Raw genomic sequence first — 24,481 nt, 5'->3', positions numbered from 1 at the left:
CTGAGAGCCAAAGGTAGAGGGGTTACACTTGTACTGTAGAGAGGGGTGCGCAAGGTGGGGGTAACGCAAGATTATTCTGGGGGGGGCGGGGGGCGCAGACGTCTCCTACTTTATCTTCGGCAACACGGCATCGTGACGTGTGCATCGCCATAGCAACACGCGTCAAATTACGCCGTGGGGCTCACGTGACGTCACATGACCCCGCTCGTCATTTGATGCTGGATATTAGGTAAAGGGGGGCACGAGCACAGGGGCTGACAGGCAGGGGGGGGGGGCGCAGCACAGATAGTTTGCGCACCCATGCTATGGAGCACCACCTGTGCTGAATCAGCGATTTCCTTAAAACCTGACCTATTGGAGGCCCTTGAGGACTGGCGATGGCCATCCCTGCTATAGAGCACGTCCAGGAACGCAGTACACGGGTATGTCCTCCTGCATGGGAGAATTCCTCTTTGCTGCTATCTCTGAAGCCAGGATCTTATACTGCAGTCAAGAATCCGTGAGTACAACTACATATCTACTATTTCATACTCGCATGTTGTGTTGATCCAGCTCCAGGGATTGGTTCACCAATTGGTTGGAGGTCTGGTTGATCTTTACCACGGTCTTCTCAGGCATCCCCACAGTTATTGTTGGTTACACACCCTTTATAGGAGCATTATGGGATCCAGATGACTACATTCCGGATGAACTACATTGGACTTGTTTCATATATTTTGGTGCATTTATATATAACTATGCATTCAATTGATTGCCCATTCACATGCTTTTGAGCTCTGTATTGGGAGTTTTTTCCTCCACCCTCTTTCTATAGAGGGTCATGTTTTGTTCTGCGTCCTAAACCAGCTGCGAGTGTTACTTCCGTGATCCTCCGAGCAGCTGCCCCAGGGAGTTCAGCGGATGGGTTCTGTGGGGTCCGCACCTCCCCCGTGCATAGTTTTCTTTGTCTGTAGCACTTGACTCACACTGCCGGTGTGTTTCCCTTTCATGTTCCTCATATAAGATTACATGAAACCAGGTAACATGAGGTTGAATTGGAATACAGGTGTGTTCCGAGCCTCCGTGGAGGTACAATCCGACTAATGGCATTAAGGGGATTACTTGGTTATATGTCGGTGGCGAAAGCCTTTTAATGTATGCTTTTTTTTTTTCATTTTAAATAATATTTTAAACTTGTAATGGTCCCGTGGTAGGAGGGTTTTTACTGTGCGTCACCTTATCTCTTCGGTATTAGTTCTGTTTGTGGAACCTTGTTGACAAACACCTTATAGAGCGTAAAAGAACGTGACGACTAACCTCCACTGTACAGAATACAGTAATGATAAAGAACACTTATGAACACAATTCTATTCCTTAGACAGGTCCCCAAACCTGATTCACCCCAGAATCGCTATGCAGACAATGCACCCACTGCAGCCAGGGATTCTGGGTAACGTCATACAAAAGAGCATGGATAGAGGGACATCTGCAGATCCTTTGCGGGTTAACAAACCCGATCTGCAATTACTGCCCTTCAAGCCCGTGGCCGTTAACGACGGCTCGGCTGCGTTAACAGACCTTAGTAAATCTCCCCCGTTATGTGTCCCTTTTGTGCTTCCTATTCACTTTAAGCCTTTGAGTGCCGTACAAAGATACAAACATTTGAACGATTTCTAAAATTGTCAGGACACGGGGTGTGGAATGAAAATCCAGGACGTATGGCCACTTTAGCTAGAGATTACACAAATGTAATGATTTTTACCACTAGAAAAACTTCTACATTTCTAAAGAGCAGTACATGTTTAGAGGTAAAGATACTAACATTATATGAGTTAAAGAAGCGTTATATATATATATATATACACATATATATATATATATATATATATATATATATATATATATATACATATATATATATATATATACATACATGGAAATGTAACTGTATGCTCATTTGCATGTCTTAGGCAGGTCTGCAACCCCACCTTTCACCATTATCACCCAGTACACAGCACTTCCACTGCAGCAAGGGATTCTGGGAAATGACATGCAAATGAGCACACAGTGCCACCTTTTGCTTCAAAACCATTTAACATGGTCCCCTATAAGCTTAAGCTTGCTGTATTTCACAGCACATATTTCCATTTGCTATATGCTTTACTGTGGAGGGTTTTTGTCACTTTTTTTACCCAACATAACTTAACTGAGTGTGGTGAAACAAATCCTTGCTTCATTTTGCAAAGACAGCATAACCAACCCCACACTGAGGAGACCCATTATGGTCGAAACAGCTGTCTGTGTATGGGTTTACTGGCTATGCATCTTAACCCAGGCTGTGCTCAACGCTGTGAAATGCAGCAAGCTTAAGCTTATAGGGGACCATGTTAAATGGTTTTGAAGCAAAAGGTGGCACTGTGTGCTCATCTGCATGTCATTTCCCAGAATCCCTTGCTGCAGTGGAAGTGCTGGGTGATAATAGTGAAAGGCGGGGTTGCAGACCTGTCTAAGACATGCAAATGAGCATACAGTAATATTTCCATTTGCTATATGCTTTACTGTGGAGGGTTTTTGTCTTTTTACCCACCATAACTTTACTAAGATATATATATATATATATTATTGAAGCAGGGGGTCTCTCCGGAGCATTCATTTCAGCACCGGGGACCCCCTGCTTCCAGAGATACTTACCTCCATAAGCAGTGCCGGGTTCTCTCTGCAGTTTAAAGCTCCCGCGTCACATGAGTCAATAGGAAGCCGCACCGTGTGACGTCTCAGCTTCCTATTGGCCCGCAGGGTTCGGGAGCTTTAAACTGCAGAGAGCTAATAGCGAATGATGAGTTCAGCTTAATTATTGCAGTGCATTTCTTTTGTATATACAGCACTGTGTATACTATCAGCACTACAGAAGAAAAAAAAATTATATATACATATTGCTACTATTTATTGCACGTGGGGCTGCTTCTTTAAAGCTTTGGACTCCACCGTACCCGACCCCCCTCTCGGTCACTGTTATTCTGCATGAAACGCCTCCCCACCGCAGGGCCAGTCAATGGAATCCAGAGCGCATGCGCCGCCCACAAACCGTGCCAATAAAATGCTCAGCGCTGAGCTGACACATCTAATCCATTTGGCTGCTTAAAAATAGCACAAGGACGAGGAGAGAGCCGGGGGGGGGGGGGGGGGAGGGAGAGAGAAGTCAGGAGACGGTGCCCTCCATGCGCTCGCCCCTGGGTTATTCTGCACAGATATATATCCGCCCATTCCTCGGTGTCCGAAAACAAAGAAACGCTTCCAGCCAAGCCCAAAATCTGGGCAGGATTTGGGAGGTTTTTATTGCAATATTAACGTCCCGTGCACGATCGTGTGCGACATGAAGGGCATTTAGGGCCTCTTGGCAATGGGATATGGGCCTCTCTGGCAGGGAAGGGGTTAACCTCCGATGGACTTGCGGTGGGTTGATCACGTTTATCGGGAAGAACGTAAAATAAGGCGGCATTTTATGCAGACAAGTCCTGGTGCTGTAGGGGTCGTGGTGCCAGGGTTGCCAGGTGTCCGGTATTGCACCGGACTGTCCTGTATTTGGATCCTCTGTCCAGTAAAAAATGAGAGGTACTCTAATACTGGACATGTATGTGTCCGGTATATTCCTCCCTGGACATGGTGACCTGACGCACCTTTCACCATTGATTCCAGTATTTTTGGAGAAGCCACCTGGCAACCCTACGTGGTGCCACGGTCCCTGCGGTACAGTGCGGTCACGTGGCCGCGGTGGCCATTTTAGAGAAACCGGTAGAGGAGGGATCCGCCTCCATTTCTTCACCCGTTAGATCGCGTCCTGCGCTCCAAAAAACAAAACAAAAGCACTGTGCCCGGGCATGGCGTAGTCACTATGTTTTGGGCCCCGCAAAGGGTTAAACACGCAGTCACTGCTAGGTAATAGTGGCAGGGGGTAGGATAGCTGCCGTCATGCTGATCGGCAATTATTTATTTTATGTTCCTGTCTTTTATTTTTTTCTTCCAAACGCCGTTTTTATTTTTAAAATCCTCTGCTCGTGAGATACAAGTGTTTGAAACATTAAATGTCTGCGGGGTTAAAAATGGAGCTCTCCCCGGAGCCCAGTGCAGGCTGCTCAGAAAGCAGTGACTAAGAAAACGTGTCATTTTTTTTATTTTTTATATAAAGCACAAAAAAGAGCAATTAATGCTATTTATTATATTATTTATTAATAAACATGAATTAAACGTGTATAGATATTTTTGTTATTGCTGCTGTAAGAGGTTAAATGAATTTTTTTTTTTTTAATCGGACAGAAATAACTATTTATGGAAAACAAATGCACAATTCCTGCGTTCTTCCCAAATTGCGACTTATTAGCAAAATTGTACATTTTGATCCGAGTCTTATAACAAAGGAGACATTTAGTTGACTCAAGACCGCAAACCCCGTCACGTTAAGCTTCCATTATAGCAGGCGCCGGCGCAGAGCGCATATTAGTTCTCATTTGTAACGCTTTGGTGAATGTAATGGGAAGTCACATTCATGTGTTCCCGTGGTATTTCCCCTTTGCTTTCCCGTGCGCAGTTTGTATGTAACTGGCACAGTTTCCCTCTATTTGCACCAGTCCCAGCAGCAGAACACCTGGGCAGCAGGGGGTCCCCGGCGCAGTACCCCGTTACTTTCAGCTCTGGGGACCCCCTGCTTCCCGAGATACTTCCCTCCTGTAGGGGGTTCTGGTAGCAGCCCGGCAGGATTAAAGCTCCCCCAGTCACGTGGGCCAATTAGACGCAGCAAGGGATGACATCACGGCTTCCTATTGGCCCGCGTGAGGAGGGAGCTTTACATCTATCTTTTCGATGGCGTCCCACAGCCCAGCCGGCGCTGCTCCCGGCGCCCCCTTTCAATGTAAGTATCTTGGGACGCAGGGGGTCCCCGGAGCTGAAATGTACGCGGTTCCGCTCCGGAGACCACCCGGCTTCAATTCTATAACTATAATAACAAAACAGGAAAGCAGGATTGCTGCTTGAAATCCACTAGATCGGAGGTCGTGTTACCCGCGTCCCCAAGAGATCACATTGAAGAGACCCGGATAACAAGTTCCATGCGCCCGACGCGGGTCGTCCCTCCAGCATTTGGCAGGCGACAATAGGAACACTTGAGATACTTACCTCTGTAGGGGGTGCCGGGGGGCCACTCTGCTCGGCTAGCAGGGACCACGTACTAGCCACTTTTCAAAGCTCCCGCGCTCTGCGGGCCAATAGGAAGCTGTGACGTCATCTAGTGCGGCTTCCTGTCGGCGGGCGTGGCACGGGGGCTTTAAACTTTGCAGAGATACCGGCGCCCCCTGCGGAGGCAAGTAACTCGGAAAGCAAGGGGTCTCCGGAGCTAACCTGTTCAGCTATGGAGACCCCCTGCTTCTTGCCTATGTAAAAAAATAAGAAATGTTAAAACTGTTTGGATTGCTCTTTAATTGGCTGCATGTTGTGAGCTTCAACTACTGGCGGAATCGGGTTCAGTAGGTACAGCCAGGGTGGTCACCACTCTGGGTTTCGGCCACGTACCTCCCGGCAACGGGTTTACCTAGGAAAACCTCTGGGAGGTGGCAACCCTGGGCGGGCGGCAACGTCTCGCGGCAACGTCTCGCGGCAACGTCTCGCGGCATCTCCCCCTACAACTACTGGCAATATGGCTGCGCGGCATCAAATGACGCCGCGTTTGCCATGCTAACAGGAATGCGACGTGACGCCCATTGGCACGGCGGGACGCTACGTGATGTGCCGATGTGATGCGGGGGCCATGTTGTCATGGCAACTTGACGCTGCGTGACGTCACGTAGCGTCTCGTTGTCGTTGCAATGGAGACCCGTGGACAAGAAGCTGGTGAGTACATTTACAGAGGCCTCACGCTCTTGGCACGGGGCCTTTGTAACCGCCGCGCCCGGCCAATAAAGTCTCGCACCCCCCCGTTTGCGCACCGCTGGGTTAGGTACAGGACATGAAGAAAGAAAAAAAACATGTACTGTGTCTGCTAAGTTGGTGTAGTAGAGGGACAGGAAAAATCTTGTGCCTTTAACCCTTTGAGTGGTGCGGTCATGTGACTGCTTTCAATGGAAGTCATGTGACCGTGGCAGCCATTATGCAGGAAAAGGAAGAGGAGGAGGAGAAGTCCTCTGCTGTTTCTCTACAGGACATTTTGCATTGTGCGCTCCATGGGAACGCAGGACGCAAGAGAACCTTAACAAACAAAGAACCTCCCTGGCGTTGTAGACCCCATCATGTAGTGGGGGAACTCAAAGGGTTAAGGAGCAAATGACACCCTGGGAAAGGCTTCACACAGCCAGGCGCAAACCTATTGGCCGAAGCAGCTGAGTGGCCGCTGTTAATCGCCGCCGTTTGGTCTGCACAGAGGGGCAGGTCCTGCAGAATGCGTGTCGCGTGCTGGTTGTATGGGGTTTCGATGTGCCGGGCAGCGTGGTCTTCCTGTGGTGCACGGCACTAGGCAGCCAGCCAGCTCACGGCAGTAAATGACTGCCAATGAAGTGCTGCGGTCTCCGTTAACCGTTGTGCTGCCGGATTGCCCTAGTGCAGCCAGCTGCTTATTTTAGAGACCCGCAGCAGCACCTGAAATGTGTCCCTGAGTATAATGGAAATGCAGACGTGATGCGGCAAACGGAGGCGCTGTCTGTGTATAAAGGCACAAAGTAACGACTGAGCCACCTGTGCTGAAGCTGGGCTGTCCTGAAAGCCTGACCTGTTGGTGGCCCTTGAGGACTGGATTTGTCCACCCCTGGTCTACACCAGGGGTTCTCAACTTCAGTCCTCAAGACCCCCCCCCCCCCCCAACAGGTCAGGTTTTCAGGATATCCCAGCTTCAGCAAGGACCGAGCCTACTGTGCTGACGCCAGGACTGATTGAGCCACCTGTGCTGAAGCAGGGACAGATTCCGCCACCTGTGTTGAAGCTGGGATATCCTGAAAACCTGGCCCCTTGGTGGCCCTGGAGAACTGGGGTTGGCTACCCCCTGATCTGCTTGCTTTGAAAGCAGTCACACTGCAGAGTTTTAACGAGGCTTACTCCGAGCTGCACACTGTTAAGGGGGAAAAACAACAACGAATCTTTGACTTCTTTAGCTAACGACGGAACGGATCTGCCCTACTCTGTCCCACCTCTCTCAGTTAGCCTCCCCGCGCGACGTGATGTAACCAAACCCCCGCGATTGCATTACCCGTCTCCTTTAGAACCGGTCTCCCCAGGCGCAGTAATTGCTAATTGCTGCGGGTTTACTCTCCGTGGGGGCTTTCTTTTTTTTCTCTCTGCTTTGTGTTTTCCTTCTTTCTTTTTTTAAAGGAAAAAGCTCGTTAAGGTTAAACACTCCTTTCCAGCGGCTCGGTTATCAATAACAATAGTTACTACTGGCTGGGGATTTCCTCTTTAATATGTAGAGAGGATGAGATGGGGGAAAACGGTACAGCACACAGGGGTGGGGGGGTGGGTGCAAGGGTTCTGTTGAGGGTCTTTGGCGTGGCTGTGTATCCCATTTAGTGAAGAGCTGCCTCCAACTCATTGATTTGCAGTACTCCATCTGGGGGGTATCTTGTCTTTATTGGGAAAGTAGGCCCCAGTGAACTAGAAATGACTATAATTATAGAGATCATATAGAGGCTGGTACTGTACAGTAAACAGTACAGGCATACCCCGCATTAACGTACGCAATGGGTCCAGAGCATGTATGTAAAGCGAAAATGTACTTAGTGAAGCACTACCTTTCCCCACTTATCGATGCATGTACTGTACGGCAATCGTCATATAGGTGCATAACTGATGTAAATAATGCATGTGTAACAGGCTCTATAGTCTCCCCGCTTGCACACAGCTTCGGTACAGGTAGGGAGGCGGTATTGCTGTTGAGGACGTGCTGACAGGCGCATGCGTGAGCTGCCGTTTGCCTATTGGGCGATATGTCCTTACTCGCGAGTGTACTTAAAGTGAGTGTCCTTAAACCGGGGTATGCCTGTACATGTGAAATCCTCCCCACTCTGAACGACATCAAAATAATCATTTTCCCACCTCTTCGAAAATGCCATGGATCTTTTTAAGTGGAAGAAGGTTGTATACAAAAAATATACCTGCCTCTCAGCCAAAATAAGTGGAAGACTGAAAATCTCTGCGGTTTAGGATAGCCCAACATGGCAGATTTAGAATCCGATGAAGTTTTGAATCCCGTAGGATGATGTCCCCCCACCTGCACTTTGGAGGGAGATCCAATAAATAAGGTGTGACAAGCAGGGGGTTCTGGGAAAATAAATGGTGACACTCGAGACTTCCTGACCCAGTGGCAATTCTTGAGTGTAAAATAGTTCCTAGTCAGTAGGATTTGTCTTGTTCATGTAGGACAGTTCTTGTGATTGGCAACTCTTGCATACGATGTAGCTCAGTTTCAATTTTGGCTGGAATTACATCTTTAAAAGTGAACTCCACAAACCTCACAGATGTTGGCATGGGTGCTCTCATGGATTTCAGTGGAGTCTCGCTCATTCTAGTACTTTCCATTAAAATGCTGTTGTTTTATAACCACAGTCCCAAATGTTTACGATGTTGTGTCCTTGGAAGATGATTTCTCCGAAACCAGCCTCTCGGATATCATACAGGGGTGTTGAAGGGACGTAAATGGGCACGATGACCTTACGTTGACCATGTCGGTTAACGTTCGACCTGTTTCCGTCCGTTGTTCTTGGCGCCCGTTTTTCTCAGATCGTGTCGGCATGTGAGGGGATGGGTTGAGGTAACAGCTGCTTTTCTTAACTCCTTGTAACTAAAGGTCCCTGCAGTGGTGTCACCACCAGCCCACTGCTTACAGGCAGCGTTTAACCGGCACTGATTTTCTGATTGGAGGTCCGTCTCCGTGATTTGTAGTAAAGGATCAGCATAGGAAGTTACGATAAAGCCGCAATAAACTAAATGTTACAATGTATACATTTCCAAAACAATCTAAAAAAAACCTCAATAGAATGATACTTGTTTTAGCTTCCTTGAAAATAGCAGCTATCACAACGTTTTAATACATATAGTTGAGTTTGACCCTACATGGTGAGAAGAGTGGCACGAGTGCTCAAGTACCAGGCTAGCAATGATATTATTAGTCCAGAACCATAGGTATAGGGGCATCAATAATTGGCATAAAAAGTGAGTACAGTAGGGCCCCGCTTTACAGCGCTCCGCTTTACAGCGTTCCGCTCATACAGCGTTTCCCAATGTATACCCATATTCAGTGGTTGACAAATCACAAAAAAATCTACTCGCCACACAAAAAAATCTACTCGCCACCTAGTACCAAACGTGTGCTGCTTGGGCCAATATTTACTCGCCCGGGGGTTAAATCCACTCGCCCGGGGCGAGCAAATGTATAGGTTTGTCGAACACTGCCCATATTTATTAGGTTCGGCGCTTGTTCAGTTTTTCCGGGCTATTTCAGCTGTATTTCAGCTGTCACTAGGCAACAGTTTTAGCGCATGCGCAACTCTTAGTCAGATGCCATTTGTCAGCGAAACAGTCGGTTTAGAGTTCTGCGTCTCTGTTCTCAAAGGTACAATGCAGTTCAGTAGGGCCCCCGCTTTTCGGCGATTTCCGCTCTACGGCGACGGCCTGGAACGGTACCCGCCATATGAGCGGGGCCCTGCTGTATATCCATAAAGCAATCAACATGAACACTACATGGGACTGCATCCTTAAGACCTTTCTGTGGCACTTTGGGACTTGCTAAGTAAAGTCACACGATAAGCAGGTGGCGAATCTGCACACAGATTATCCCATCACTAATCTCCTCTCCCCATCGTGCCTATATCCGCACAGTTATTTTTTCCTCTATCACTTTTATGCCGAATCTTTACTTTTCAAGAGTGCTGAATTCCCGGCCATATGTCTCCCGTGTGAGCCATAGCAGGACTTGCCACGCGTGGCTCGGCCATCAGCCCGGACGTGTACAACAAGACAAATGTGTGTTGGTAATTAACCCCTTTGTCGCACAGCAATGCGTCGTTGGCTAAAGGCAGGGCTAACCAACTTCAGTCCTCAAGGCCACCAACAGGTCAGGTTTTAAGGATATCGCTGGTTCAGCACAATCAGACTGAGCCACCTGTGTTTAAGCAGGGATATCCTTAAAACCTGACCTGTTGGTGGCTATTGACGACTGGAGTTGGCCACTTCTGGCCAAAGGGGTTGACACAATAGTATTGAGCAGTGGTACTCCAAGTCCCCAAGAACCCCCACCAGGCCTGGTTTTAAGGATACCCCTGCTTCAGCACCGGGATTTCAGTCAACATGACTGAGCCACTGATTGAGCCACCTGTGCTAAAGTCGGGATATCCTGGAACCCTGACCTGGTGGCAACTCTTGAGGACTACAGTTGAGAACCCCAGGTTTAAATAGACCCCACTGGCCCTGTAGTGGTTAATAACATCAGTGCACAGAGCCCTCAGAAAGGTCAATAGCTGGTTCCTTCTCCCTGTCTCTCACTGCTGTTCCTCCGATCTCTGCCCTCGTCCTCCCGATCTCATCCCTCGTCCTCCCGATCTCATCCCTCGTCCTCCCGATCTCATCCCTCGTCCTCCCGATCTCATCCCTCGTCCTCCCGATCTCATCCCTCGTCCTCCCGATCTCATCTCTCGTCCTCCCGATCTCATCCCTCGTCCTCCCGATCTCATCCCTCGTCCTCCCGATCTCATCCCTCGTCCTCGACGATCTCTGCCCTCGTCCCTCCCCGATCTCATCCCTCGTCCTCCCGATCTCTGCCCTCGTCCCTCCCCGATCTCTGCCCTCGTCCCTCCCCGATCTCTGCCCTCGTCCCTCCCCGATCCCTGCCCTCGTCCCCCCGATCTCTGCCTTCGTCCCTCCCCGATCTCTGCCCTCCCGATCTCTGCCCTCCCGATCTCTGCCCTCCCGATCTCTGCCCTCCCGATCTCTGCCCTCCCGATCTCTGCCCTCCCGATCTCTGCCCTCCCGATCTCTGCCCTCCCGATCTCTGCCCTCGTCCTCCCGATCTCATCCCTCGTCCTCCACAATCTCTGCCCTTGTCCCTGCCCGATCTCAAACCTCATACTCGCTGATCTCTGCCCTCGTCCCTCCCCGATATCAATACTCATACTCCATGATCTCTGCCTTCGTCCCTCCCCGATCTCTGCCCTCGTCCCTCCCCGATCCCTGCCCTCGTCCCTCCCCGATCCCTGCCCTCGTCCCTCCCCGATCCCTGCCCTCGTCCCTCCCCGATCCCTGCCCTCGTCCCTCCCCGATCTCTGCCCTCCCGATCTCTGCCCTCGTCCTCCCGATCTCATCCCTCGTCCTCCACGATCTCTGCCCTCGTCCCTCCCCGATCCCTGCCCTCGTCCCTCCCCGATCCCTGCCCTCGTCCCTCCCCGATCCCTGCCCTCGTCCCCCCGATCTCTGCCTTCGTCCCTCCCCGATCTCTGCCCTCCCGATCTCTGCCCTCGTCCTCCCGATCTCATCCCTCGTCCTCCACGATCTCTGCCCTTGTCCCTGCCCGATCTCAAACCTCATACTCGCTGATCTCTGCCCTCGTCCCTCCCCGATATCAATACTCATACTCCATGATCTCTGCCTTCGTCCCTCCCCGATCTCTGCCCTCGTCCCTCCCCGATCCCTGCCCTCGTCCCTCCCCGATCCCTGCCCTCGTCCCTCCCCGATCCCTGCCCTCGTCCCCCCGATCTCTGCCTTCGTCCCTCCCCGATCTCTGCCCTCCCGATCTCTGCCCTCGTCCTCCCGATCTCATCCCTCGTCCTCCACGATCTCTGCCCTTGTCCCTGCCCGATCTCAAACCTCATACTCGCTGATCTCTGCCCTCGTCCCTCCCCGATATCAATACTCATACTCCATGATCTCTGCCTTCGTCCCTCCCCGATCTCTGCCCTCGTCCCTCCCCGATCTCTGCCCTCGTCCTCCACGATCTCTGCCCTCGTCTTCCACGATCTCTGCCCTCGTCCTCCACGATCTCTGCCCTTGTCCTCCACGGTCTCTGCCCTCGTCCTCCACGATCTCTGCCCTCGTCCTCCACGATCTCTGCCCTCGTCCCTTCCCGAACCCTGCCCTCGTCCCTCCCCGATCCCTGCCCTCGTCCCTCCCCGATCTCTGCTCTCGTCCCTCCCTGATCTCTCCCCTCGTCCCTGCCCGATCTCAATCCTCATACTCACTGATCTCTGCCCTCGTCCCTGCCCGATATCAATCCTCATACTCCTCGATCTCTGCCCTCGTCCCTCCCCGATATCAATACTCATACTCCATGATCTCTGCCTTCGTCCCTCCCCGATCTCTGCCCTCGTCCCTCCCCGATTCCCGCCCTCGTCCTCCACGATCTCTGCCCTCGTCCCTCCCCGATCCCTACCCTCGTCCCTTCCCGATCCCTGCCCTCGTCCCTCCCCGATCCCTGCCCTCGTCCCTCCCCGATCTCTGCCCTCGTCCGTCCCTGATCTCTGTCTTTGTCCCTCCCCGATCTCTGCCCTCGTCCCTGCCCGATCTATGCTCTCGTCCCTCCCCGATCTCTCCCCTCGTCCCTGGATCTCAATCCTCATACTCACTGATCTCTGCCCTCGGCCCTCTTCGATTTCTGCCCTCGTCCCTCCCCGATATCAATCCTCATACTCCTCGATCTCTGCCCTCGTCCCTCCCCGATATCAATACTCATACTCCTCGATCTCTGCCCTCGTCCCTTCCCGATCTCTGCCCTCGTCCCTCCATGATCTCTGCCTTCGTCCCTCCCCGATCTCTGCCCTCGTCCTCCACGATCTCTGCCCTCGTCCCTCCCCGATCTCTGCCCTCGTCCTCCACGATCTCTGCCCTCGTCCCTCCCCTATCTCTGCCCTCGTCCTCCACGATCTCTGCCCTCGTCCTCCCGATCTCTGCCCTCGTCTTTCCGATCTCTGCCCTCGTCCCTCCCCAATCTCTGCCCTCGTCCCTCCCCGATCTCTGCCCTCGTCCGTCCCTGATCTCTGCCCTCGTCCGTCCCTGATCTCTGCCCTCGTCCCTCCCCGATCTCTGCCTTCGTCCCTCCCCGATCTCTCCCCTCGTCTCTGCCCGATCTCAATCCTCATACTCACTGATCTCAATCCTCATACTCACTGATCTCTGCCCTCGTCCCTCTTCGATCTCTGCCCTCGCTCCTCCCCGATATCAATCCTCAGACTCCTCGATCTCTGCCCTCGTCCCTCCCCGATCTCTGCCCTCGTTTCTCCTTGATCTCTGCCTTCGTCCCTCCCCAATCTCTGCCTTCGTCCCTCCCCAATCTCTGCCTTCGTCCCTCCCCAATCTCTGCTTTCGTCCCTCCCCGATCTCTGCCTTCGTCCCTCCCCGATCTCTGCCTTCGTCCCTCCCCGATCTCTGCCTTCGTCCCTCACCGATCTCTGCCCTCGTCCCTCCCCGATCTCTGCCTTCGTCCCTCCCCGATCTCTGCCTTCGTCCCTCCACGATCTCTGCCTTCGTCCCTCCACGATCTCTGCCTTCGTCCCTCCCCGATCTCTGCCCTCGTCCCTCCCAGATCTCTGCCCTCGTCCCTCCCAGATCTCTGCCCTCGTCCCTCCCAGATCTCTGCCCTCGTTTCTCCCCGATCTCTGCCCTCGTCCCTCCCTGATCTCTGCCCTCGTCCCTTTGTATGGGCAATCTAATTGGGGTTAAATTCCATGGGATCTGCCGCCTGTATGCATTTTCATCGACCACATTACCAATAGCACTTTTAGAAACCGCTTCAAACATCTCCTCCTAGTCCCCTGAGTCGAGCTCAAGATCCAAATCTATTATCAATTGTGCAATAAACGTACCTTTGTCCTTGATACAAAATCCTGTAAAGGAATGAGATGAGGCTATTTTGAGACAATGAATTGATACATAAACCTTTAAACCAAGATAATGAAGGCAAGAGCAACATTTGTAGGTAGCGTAAGCAAGAAGATGGGTCATTGGAGAGTGTCTGTCTCCCAGTTGGTTTGTGTTCCAAGTATATGGAGTCCCAACGTTTTAATGAGTGTAAAGTGGTTGGAGAAGTATGTGAAAATGAGGATCAGTGGGACCACAGGTGCCATAATAATAAATATAGGTCCGTTGGGGCCAGAACGGTTGACTTAATCACAATCCAAGTCCCACATTCTTTGTTTTTAGTATGACATGAAATGAGTTGACTTGTCTGGGCAGCCTTGTAATAAGTTAAGACTTGGTTTGGTCAGGCCACCCCACTCAGAAGGTTGGCACAAAAAATATTGACTAATTCTGGGCTCTTTGCCTTGCCGGATAGACTTATTCATTCTAAACTGCAAATATTGAATATCCTAAACACAGATGGGAATGGGGGAGGGTGTGAAATAAATCGAGGAATCTTTGGAGTATGTTTTTTTTTTTGTTTTTTTTTTAGAGAGAGAGCTTTAAAAGATGCAGGCGATCTGATGTCTGGACCAATACTGGAGATTTTTTTTTTTTTTTTAATTTTTATTAAAGGAGATTGTTTAGTCTGATATAGAAGATTAAAATAATAGGAAAATGCCCAGAGTGGCTCTTCCATATGAAATGAAAATGTTATTAAATACGTTTTATAATTTCTTTTGGGATGTTGATATTGAGGGTTTCAGACGTGACTTATTTTGAAACCTGATATTTTATTGAAAAGATCCTGATCACTAAATACGTTTGGTAGTAAAATTAGAGGTTTCGACCAGACGAGCAAAATATTGTCAGCAAAAAGTAATGATTTATATATCTGTGATCCAGTTTGAATGCCAGAGCTAACAGGATTGATTCTTGTTTGTGTTGTCAATGGGTCCATTACTTGGGGAAAAAGAAGGCGGGAAAAGGGCAGCACTGCCAAGTGCCACGGTTTATTTAAATAGAGGTGGAAGGCAAGCAAAGGCAATTTACTTTGGCTGAGGAGATCGTATGGCTACCAAGACCAAATGCTCTTCAAGTACAGAACATATAGTGCCAATCCACATGTTCAAGAGCGAACAGTATCACTGGGGTCTGAGATTTTCTGAAGAAAGGAGTGGGGCATGATTCACCTTTTACTTTTGGCGCTATGAGAAGCTGTTCCTTTAAATGACTTCCTTGTACTTGTAGTTTTATTGCTGGCGATACTGTACATTGTAATTTATATTCCAATGTAAAGTAGCTGAGCTCCTCCCATCAGCGACACACTGCTGTCCTCGGCTGAACTGTCACCGTGCCATATCCCGGGGCTACCCGTTTTCTGTAGTTTGCAAAGAGAGAAGCCGAGGTGATGTGTAAACGGCTCCCAGCAGCAGCGACTGGCACAGCGAGCCAGCGGAGTGCTGCTCTGTATGAAATAACACACGGAATATTAATAACCATTGGCGGAGACTCAGAGGTTCCTGTGAAGAACAAAGCTCCGAGACTAATTGCAGCAGTTATTGGCATACGCCAGGGGGGGCCGACTCCAGTTCTCCAGGGCCACCAGCGGGTCAGGTTTTCAGGATATCCCTGCTTCTGCACAGGTGACTGAGCCACTGTTTCAGCCACCTGTGCTGAAGCAGGGATATCCTGAAAACCTGACCTGTTGGCGACCCTTGAGAACTGGAATTGGTCACTCCTGGCGTACGGGTTGTAGCCGTTAACCCCTGGCTTTGCATGCGTTCTTAGTCCCCTCTGGTGTTAAAAGCGTCAGTCCTTCCTAGCGGGTCCAGATCCACCCCCCCACCTCTCTTTTTTTTATTTTTTAAATAGGCTTCATTTTTAGCAAAAGACATTGGATAAAGATTTGTAAAAAAAAACAAAAAACCCACAAAGCATATGTTTGACGTGGAAACCTGTTAACCCTTTTAATTTGCTGGCCGCTCTGGCCATGAACGTTTTAAACGTGCCCCTGTCCTCCGCTCACGTTGTTGGGGGAACGGAAGAGATACGAGGAGCTTAAAGTAAGGCCAAGCGCCCGCTGTGACGGACACTGCAGGGACAGGAGCCGCCCCACAAAAGGGGGGGGCTGCTCTGCGCCGACGGAAACTCCTGCTCTCAAGAGAATTGAGATCAGGGCTCGCGACGGAGCGCTAGGCCACGCCCCCCGGCGGTTCAGCCAATGAGGGCGAACCTGCCTGGGGACGTCATGCCCGTGCCCCCGTCACGCCCCCCCCCCCTGTCTTTCCCCCTGCAGTTCTCTGCAGACCGGGGAATCCGGCTGCACGCGCCGCCAGCCTCGCAGGCGCGCAGTGAGCGGGGCCATAGCCTAAGGCCTCGTCCAGGCTAGCGCTGAGCGGGCGGGCTGATGTCCACGATGAAACACATTACGGCAATGTGTGTGGCCAGCGTGAGCAAGCGCCTGCGCCCGCTCGGCGCTCAGAGCAAGCAAATTTGAATTTGCCGCTCGCAAGCACGTCACAATGAGGACGAGTGACTGCGTGGCCGCACCCCCAGGCGAGCGCGCGCCTAGCCGGCCACAAATCGCCCGGCCGAGCAGCCCATGAGCGCCAGCGCGCCGGTGCCCCGCCTGGCCGCAGCCTAATGCAGTTGCGTTCCAGAACAAATATCGATCAGGCGAGTGCTGCTGCGTCTCCGCCATACTCCCGTTGAGGTTTGGTGTGACCGGTTGCACTAAAGATCAGTGAGACTGGCTCCAAATCAGCGAAACGCCAGGGAGAGCGAGTGACATTCTGTGCGTAGCTGCTGTCTGCTCACGGAGTTTCATGTTCTGCTTTCCCACATTCCCTCCGTCCGTGCCAGGCCGCACGTCCTCTGCGATCCTGTCTGTACAAATACATGATAAACTCTCCCCCCTCCCCCCCCCCCCTCTATCATTTCTACTGTAAGTGAGCTGTCACCCCTTCCTCCCGCTCCCGTTATGTAATGTGCTGACACGTTCCAGGCCCGAGGAGACGCGTTCTCACGAGCCGCGTCAAGTGGTTTGAAGATCCCGGGGATAACAACAGAACAGGGATCTCCAGCCAAACAAATAATGAAACGTCCATTACGCGGAGTATATAATAAAGCAGACGCTCGCGCTCCTGTACAGGCAGCTGCGTGGCTGGGAGGGAAGGGCGGCGCCACAATTCCCCGCGGGGACACTGGTTGGCTTTGGTTTTTTTTTTTTAACCTCATAGCTGCCAGCATCGCAGCACCCATCAAACTCTTGATGAACAGTCAGCGAAATCGGACATAACTAGAGGGAAATCGACCCCTCCCACGTGCTGTGAGCTGCAGGGCCCGTCTGGCGGGGAAGGGTTACCCCTCCCACGTGCTGCGAGCTGCAGGGCCCCTCTGGCGGGGAAGGGTTACCCCTCCCACGTGCTGCGAGCTGCAGGGCCCCTCTGGCGGGGATGGGTTACCCCTCCCATGTGCTGTGAGCTGCAGGGCCCCTCTGGCGGGGAAGGGTTACCCCTCCCACGTGCTGTGAGCTGCAGGGCCCCTCTGGAGGGGAAGGGTTACCCCTCCCACGTGCTGTGAGCTGCAGGGCCCCTCTGGCAGGGAAGGGTTGAATGGAGCAGCCCTGGATGGGACCAAATGGAATGACTGATCTGTATTTAATATATTATATAAGTATCTCGGGAAGCAGGGGGTCCCTAGTGCTCAGCGCGGCCCCATTCCCCCCCTATAACAACGGGGGGCTTGGGGAGAGAGAGTAGGAGGAACTGCTCCTTTAAACATACTCTACGACGGTTACTCATTCACATACGGGGTACACTTTCAACCACATTGGGATTGCACGTTTAACACCTCAGCCCAGGGGCGGGCAACTCCAGTCCTCAAGGGCCGCCAACAGGTCAGGTTTTCAGGATCCCTGCTTCAGCACAGGTGGCTCAGTCATTGACTGAGCCATCTGTGCTGAAGTAGAGCTATCCTGAAAACCTGGCCTGTTGGTTGCCTTGAGGACTGGAGCTGCCTGCCCCTGCTTAGCTGCTGGTAAGGCTTTCAAAGGCAAAGCCCCTGTGGGAGCGAATGGGTAAGGGTGATAACCAGGCATCGTTCTGTAATGTATTCCCTGCACATCTCCAAGGCAATATAACACAGGCTTTTCCAGGCTGGGACACTGGAGAGCAGCATGAGCTGAATGTAGCATTAAGCTCATTACTGGAAGTGCTTCTCTGTGGATGCGGTGACTCTGTGACTTGCACAACTCAGCGGTGTTATAATGGCAGCAGCTTCAAAATGCCAACGAGCTCCTTAATTGATACCACTAAGAGACACCTCTGATTGACCAATGATTCCCAGATAGCAGAGGCAAAAAGGAAAGGTGTGTGTCTGCGTGCGTGTGTTTCCCCACGCGTGTGTGTGTGTGTGTGTGTGTGTGTGTGTGTGTGTGTGTGTGTGTGTGTGTGTGTGTGTGTGGGTCCGCGTGTGTTTTGTGAAAATTTATTTCTACATTTTCACATATAGATGGTTTTCCACACATGTATATATTTACACGCAGATATAGATATTGATTTAAAAAAAATAATAATATATATATATATATATATATATATATATATATATATATATATATTGTGACAAACGCCCCTCTTTTGTAGTGCTGACGTCTGTCTGGGTTCTTCCCGACACAGTCTTCTAGGGTTATTTAATACAAAAACAGGATCATGCAAAGTATTAAGCTGCTTAACTCAGGCTTCTGCCTGCTTTATTTTCATCCAAGTAAGGTACTGCAGCTTTAACATGTGTAGGTTAGAGGTACTCAGATACTTTCATTCAGCAGTTCACTCATTTCATTGTTACAGTATTTCCCACACTGTTATTTCAAGTAAAAAGAAACCAAATTATATAAACAAAATCCTATCCCTTTCAGGGATCTAACTACACATAGAATCAGTCTCTCTAACAGCTGCTGGCCAACTAACCTGGTTCCCCAGCTTAAAACAATGCTCTCTCATTTAGGGTCACTTAGGCCTCGGTCCCGCTGCGCTCGTTGGCGCGGGCGGCGGGTCGCGAGTTCCCCACCAGCAGGGGAATCCTCACGAGCCGGTCCCGGTCCCCCCTGGCGGCACAGCTGATTACACGCTGTAGCGCGTCAGCCGCTGGAGACACCAGAGAATGGTGTTTTCTAGCTTTGACGCGTGACGTGTGTGGCTGTGAGCCAATGGGGAGGGGAGGCTTCGGGAGGAGGAGAGGCTTCGGGGAGCGGGGAGGAGTGTGGAGTGAAAGCAGGTGAGTGCCTTTCTCTGTGTGTGTGTCTGAGTGCGTGCCTGTCTGTGTGTGTATGTGTCTGAGTGCGTGAGTGCCTGTCTGTGTGTGTGTGTGCCCGAGTGCCTGCCTCTGTCTGTGTGTGTGTGTGTGTATGAGTGCGTGAGTGCCTGCCTGTGTGTGCGCGCGTGTGTGTGTGTATGAGTGCGTGAGTGCCTGCCTGTGTGTGTGTGTGCGCGTGTATGAATGAGTGCCTGCGTGTGTGTGTTTAAACTTACCTTCCAGCTCCAGCCCGAGTCCGTGGAGGGAGGGGGGTGAGAGTAGCGGGTCCCTCCGCTCAAGCCACGCCCCCCCTCCCTGTCAAACCGCCCACCTCCCGCCCACCTCCCGATCAAACCGCCCACCTCCCGATCAAACCTCCCACCTCCCGCTCCGGCTCCCGCTCCCTACAGACCGCAGATCGCGGTCTGTGTATCTCAGCGCACCGCCTGTCAGCAGCGCAGGTGCGCTGACTCTGGGAGCGGGGCCTTAGCCTTAGATACAGCACAGTCTTTTAGCAACAGCAGTAAACATTTGTTTGGTCTTATCTGTTCGTGGTGGGAACTCGGTCCCGTGTCCAGGCAAATCCTCTGGTACTGTGATACGTGGAGGGGCCGTCAACCCCGATACTGGATGCAGGGGAGCAGCGATACCCCCAGCCTCCAGGCTCCAAGGAGAGAGAGAGAGAAATGCAAAACCTCTCTGCTCTAAATACCTGTGCATGTGATTAGAAGAGCAGGTGAGGGAGAACTAGAGCCATGGTAATCTGTGGTCTGGATTTTCCATCCAGCTGCCTGAGTTAATGGGAAGCTGTGGAACGGATCATTTGTAACTATTCCTGCACTTTCTGCTCTAAAATGGGGCAGAAAGCTGCCTAACATCTTTGGACTATGTCACAATATATATACATACCCACAGCCACCTATGTACGCAGCGCTTTACAAAATTACAATACAATGTAAATAAATTACAATGTGAATAAATGCTTCATTTTAGAGATATATATATAGCGCCAAATGTGTACTCAGTGCTTCACAAAGAATACAGTACAGGGAATTATAATAATACAATAAGTGCAGCAAAATCAGACAGTAGGAAAGGAAATCCCTGCCCCGGAGAGCTTACAGTCTAAGTGGTATGATGGGAGACTTAGGCCTGTAATGTAGAGCGCGCACGGCGTAGCACGCGCGTTTTGTTTATATGTTGTAAGTGGTGGTGTGCGCGGCTAGGGGGCGTGGCTATAGCTGTTACAGCAATAGCCGCGCTGAGATTGGCTGGCAGTGTCATGTGGCGCGGCAGCAGCGCGAAAATACGAATTTTCTTGGATTTGCTCTGATCTGCCGCGCCACCGCTCACTGCCATGCACGTGCGCGCTTCTCGACTGTAGCAACGTCAGCCTTCCACAGTCAATTGTATTTGACGCGCGTGCACCAGTGCGCTCTATATTACAGGCCATACAGAGACAGCAGGTGAGGGAATAAGTGCAGTAGATGGCAGTGCTTGGCCACAATGGGTGGTAGGAGTGACTGTGGGACAGTAGCCATGTGTGCAGGCTGCTGGGATGTTCCATTTGTGTGGCGAGTTTTAAGATTAGTTAGTATTAAATCAGATAGGTTAACACCATTAGCAGGGGCAGAGGTGGCAGGGACACACACACACACTTCCCAAATGCAGTTTCTTTTTGTACACACTGTACACCACAGCACCTACACTATACTGTATGTGAAGCATGTGAAACTGTCAGAGCCACATGTAGTAAACACTTATCTTTCAGGACAGATGTACAAATGTATATTCACATGAGCACCACGTGTGACCTGGGTACAGAATGGGGGGAAGCAGAGTCCCGGAACCTGACCCTGACTGCTTGTTCCATTGCAGAGAAAGCTCCGGGAGCGGATGACGACGTACAGAAGTCGGACATCTCGTCCAGCAGCGGTGGGGTGATAGAAAAGGAATCTCTGGGACCCCTCCTCTTGGAGGTACGTGAGTGTGCTTCGTAACGTTATAGGGAGTCTTACACTTCCATTGCAGGCGTAATAAGGGAGCTTGGGTTATTACCAAACTCTCCAACTGGTAACCATTAAACATGTTTTTGTTGTGTGCGTGCGTGCGTGCGTGCGTACGTACATAGATACATACATACATATATACACACACACTCGTATTTACAGTATATATAAATCATGCACTCACAGGACTTATGATGAAAAAAAAAAAATACAAAAGATTTAAACTACATTAATATAATACTCCTGTGAGTGCATGATTTCCTCTATGCTTGTTTCAATTTGTTGTGTTTTTATGCACCCAAGAAAGATTATTTTTGCTAAATAAAACCCGCAAAATTAATTTTATATATAATATATATTAGTTTTGCTTGTTTTATTTCGCTTTATTAGGGCATGCTGTGTTTAAATAGCTCACCTTAAAGGAGCGATCCCAGCAAAAACCAACGTGGTTTAAAAGAAGGAAAAATAAATATTCTGTAGTATTAGATACTTATTACCTTTTTTCAATTTTAAAATTCAACTCTTAATGGGATTTAAATGCGTTTTAATATACTGAGCATCCTTTGATTTCTGTAGCAGGTTTTAGCCCACTTACCCAGCAGTGCAAGATCTTTGCAACACTTTCCTGTTCGTGATCATTTGCTGCCAATATTCCCAGCAGTTTGAGCGGCAAATTGTAACAATAGAGAATGTTACTTCAGTAATATAAGGATACATTGTAGCTGCTGAGTGACACTGACTAAAGAATTGATTTGAAACTGAAAGGCTGCCATTTAGTGAACCCTGGGAAGCAGGACTTTGATTGGTTCTCCTGTTATCCATCAGCAATCAGCAGCTTCGGAAATTAGTTTTCAATAAATGTAATCAAAGGCTGCATACTGTATATAGCTGCTTGGATTGCCTCTTTAAACACAGAGTGGTGATAGATTGTAATTCTTCCTCAATATTATGGTTACACTAACATAAAACTTTTTATTTTGAACCATTTAAGGACCGCAGAACCCTTTTCAAACTTCCCAGTTACACCCTTGACTCCCTGCTACTTACCGAGATGCGTAGAATTACCATCCTATTAGGGAGACGGACGTATCCTGTCATATTGTATGACCTTACAATATAACATTATTCTTTTACCATTTCGTTAAGATAATGAAATTAATTTATTTTGAAATAATCTACCTTACCTCAGGGCAGCAGGGGGATAACGGCCCCCGGCCCTGTATGGGAATATTGGACTATGTGCTGTGTTATAGTGAATATAAAGCGCTAACTCTACTAGTGTCCACTATCAATATACAGTGGTTATTCTTAAATCAATTGATGCAGGAATATGACAAATGCATGTACACACGTGTATAATATTAAAGTGTATAAAAAATGATATAAAGACCCCCTGCTCGACCCAGCTGGTTAGGGACTGGTTCCACTGGTCCCTCAGGTTGTACAAGTCCGTGCGTGATCCAGGGGGGAGCATGGGAGAAAAGAATATAAAAAAACACAATATAAGTGCAGACAGTTTGATACTGGGTGAATTAAAGTGGTTTTTATCTTGGCTCATGAGTGTTGCCTACTCACAAGATTTAAATAGGACACGGGCAGTTTAGACACAATGGTCTCAGTGGACTGGATCTGTGGATTCTGAGTATGATGCGATCTTCACTCTCAGCCAGACAGCATATGTGTGGAGGGAAAGAGAGTATACATAGTGCAGACCAGTATGGTAAAAAGGTATAACTTTATAGAACTTTAAAAATGAACACTTACAATAAAAACATTAATTTCAGGCATGTATCACAATAATTGTGAGTGGAAGGAGGTGGACTGCAGATCTTAGGGCTCACCCGCCACCTTTGCTGCGCAGGCACTGCAAGGGAAACTGCTCCGCTGGAGGGTCCTTCTCAGTCCCTTCCCGGGTACTCGGATGCTGGAGGCTCCAATCTCCCTGGTGAGTGTGCTGCGGTATCCCCACTTCAGAAGTACGCCGTCTGATGGTACTCGAGTGACTCCGATACGTCACTTCCCGTGTAGTCCCGCTGCGTCACTTCCGGTGGTGGGCTCCCGATCTCCGTCCTACTCCTCTCTCCCAGAAGGCGGATACCACTCTACGCGTTTCGCCAAAGAGTGCGTGGCTTCGTCAGGAGTGTACCGCCCCCTGCTGTTCTACATCCTTTTATTGCACATGTAATTGGCGATTTAATTCTTTAATTAAAAACGTCTGTTACTCTACGATCTGCACTTGTCACTAACGAGGATTGCATCAGTGTACATCAAGGGGCATTCAGCCGGTCTTTTAAAGGAGAAGGATACTTAATGGTTATACTTTTCTATATAGTAAATGCATATGCAAAAAATGCTTATATGTTGGATGGGAAGAGGTTAACTGGGGATTAGTTACATTGGTCCTACTCACTTGACAAAGGGGGAGAATGTGTCTGAAGTCTATAATACCAACTGGGTAATAAAAATATGTATATATATAAAAATAATATTAAAAATTTCATATCAGGAAAAAACTTATGAGAGTAGGCAAATCATCCATTTTTTCCTGATATGAAATTTTTAATATTATTTTTATATATATACATATTTTTATTACCCAGTTGGTATTATAGACTTCAGACACATTCTCCCCCTTTGTCAAGTGAGTAGAACCAATGTAACTAATCCCCAGTTAACCTCTTCCCATCCAACATATAAGCATTTTTTGCATATGCATTTACTATATAGAAAAGTATAACCATTAAGTATCCTTCTCCTTTAAAAGACCGGCTGAATGCCCCTTGATGTACACTGATGCAATCCTCGTTAGTGACAAGTGCAGATCGTAGAGTAACAGAAGTTTTTAATTAAAGAATTAAATCGCCAATTACATGTGCAATAAAAGGATGTAGAACAGCAGGGGGCGGTACACTCCTGACGAAGCCACGCACTCTTTGGCGAAACGCGTAGAGTGGTATCCGCCTTCTGGGAGAGAGGAGTAGGACGGAGATCGGGAGCCCACCACCGGAAGTGACGCAGCGGGACTACACGGGAAGTGACGTATCGGAGTCACTCGAGTACCATCAGACGGCGTACTTCTGAAGTGGGGATACCGCAGCACACTCACCAGGGAGATTGGAGCCTCCAGCATCCGAGTACCCGGGAAGGGACTGAGAAGGACCCTCCAGCGGAGCAGTTTCCCTTGCAGTGCCTGCGCAGCAAAGGTGGCGGGTGAGCCCTAAGATCTGCAGTCCACCTCCTTCCACTCACAATTATTGTGATACATGCCTGAAATTAATGTTTTTATTGTAAGTGTTCATTTTTAAAGTTCTATAAAGTTATACCTTTTTACCATACTGGTC

At 49.7% G+C, this 24,481-nt stretch overlaps 1 protein-coding gene across 9 annotated transcripts in view; it reads left to right on the top strand.

Moving 5' to 3' along the window:
• The window catches only part of NCOA1 (nuclear receptor coactivator 1), a 446,052-nt gene that overhangs the window by 334,524 nt on the left and 87,047 nt on the right, over positions 1 to 24,481 (top strand). For 8 of the 9 annotated variants that reach the window (XM_075598641.1, XM_075598642.1, XM_075598643.1 and 5 more), the window contains one exon: positions 21,010 to 21,110. The exons of the other annotated variant lie outside the window; for it this stretch is intronic. In XM_075598641.1, the coding sequence (XP_075454756.1) occupies positions 21,010 to 21,110 (101 nt within the window). The remainder of the gene's footprint in view (positions 1 to 21,009; positions 21,111 to 24,481) is intronic. 9 annotated transcript variants of the gene reach the window in all.

Source organism: Ascaphus truei, chromosome 4 (genome assembly GCF_040206685.1).
Source record: "Ascaphus truei isolate aAscTru1 chromosome 4, aAscTru1.hap1, whole genome shotgun sequence".
NCBI lineage: Eukaryota > Metazoa > Chordata > Amphibia > Anura > Ascaphidae > Ascaphus > Ascaphus truei.
This window is presented reverse-complemented; position numbering and strand designations above follow the sequence as displayed.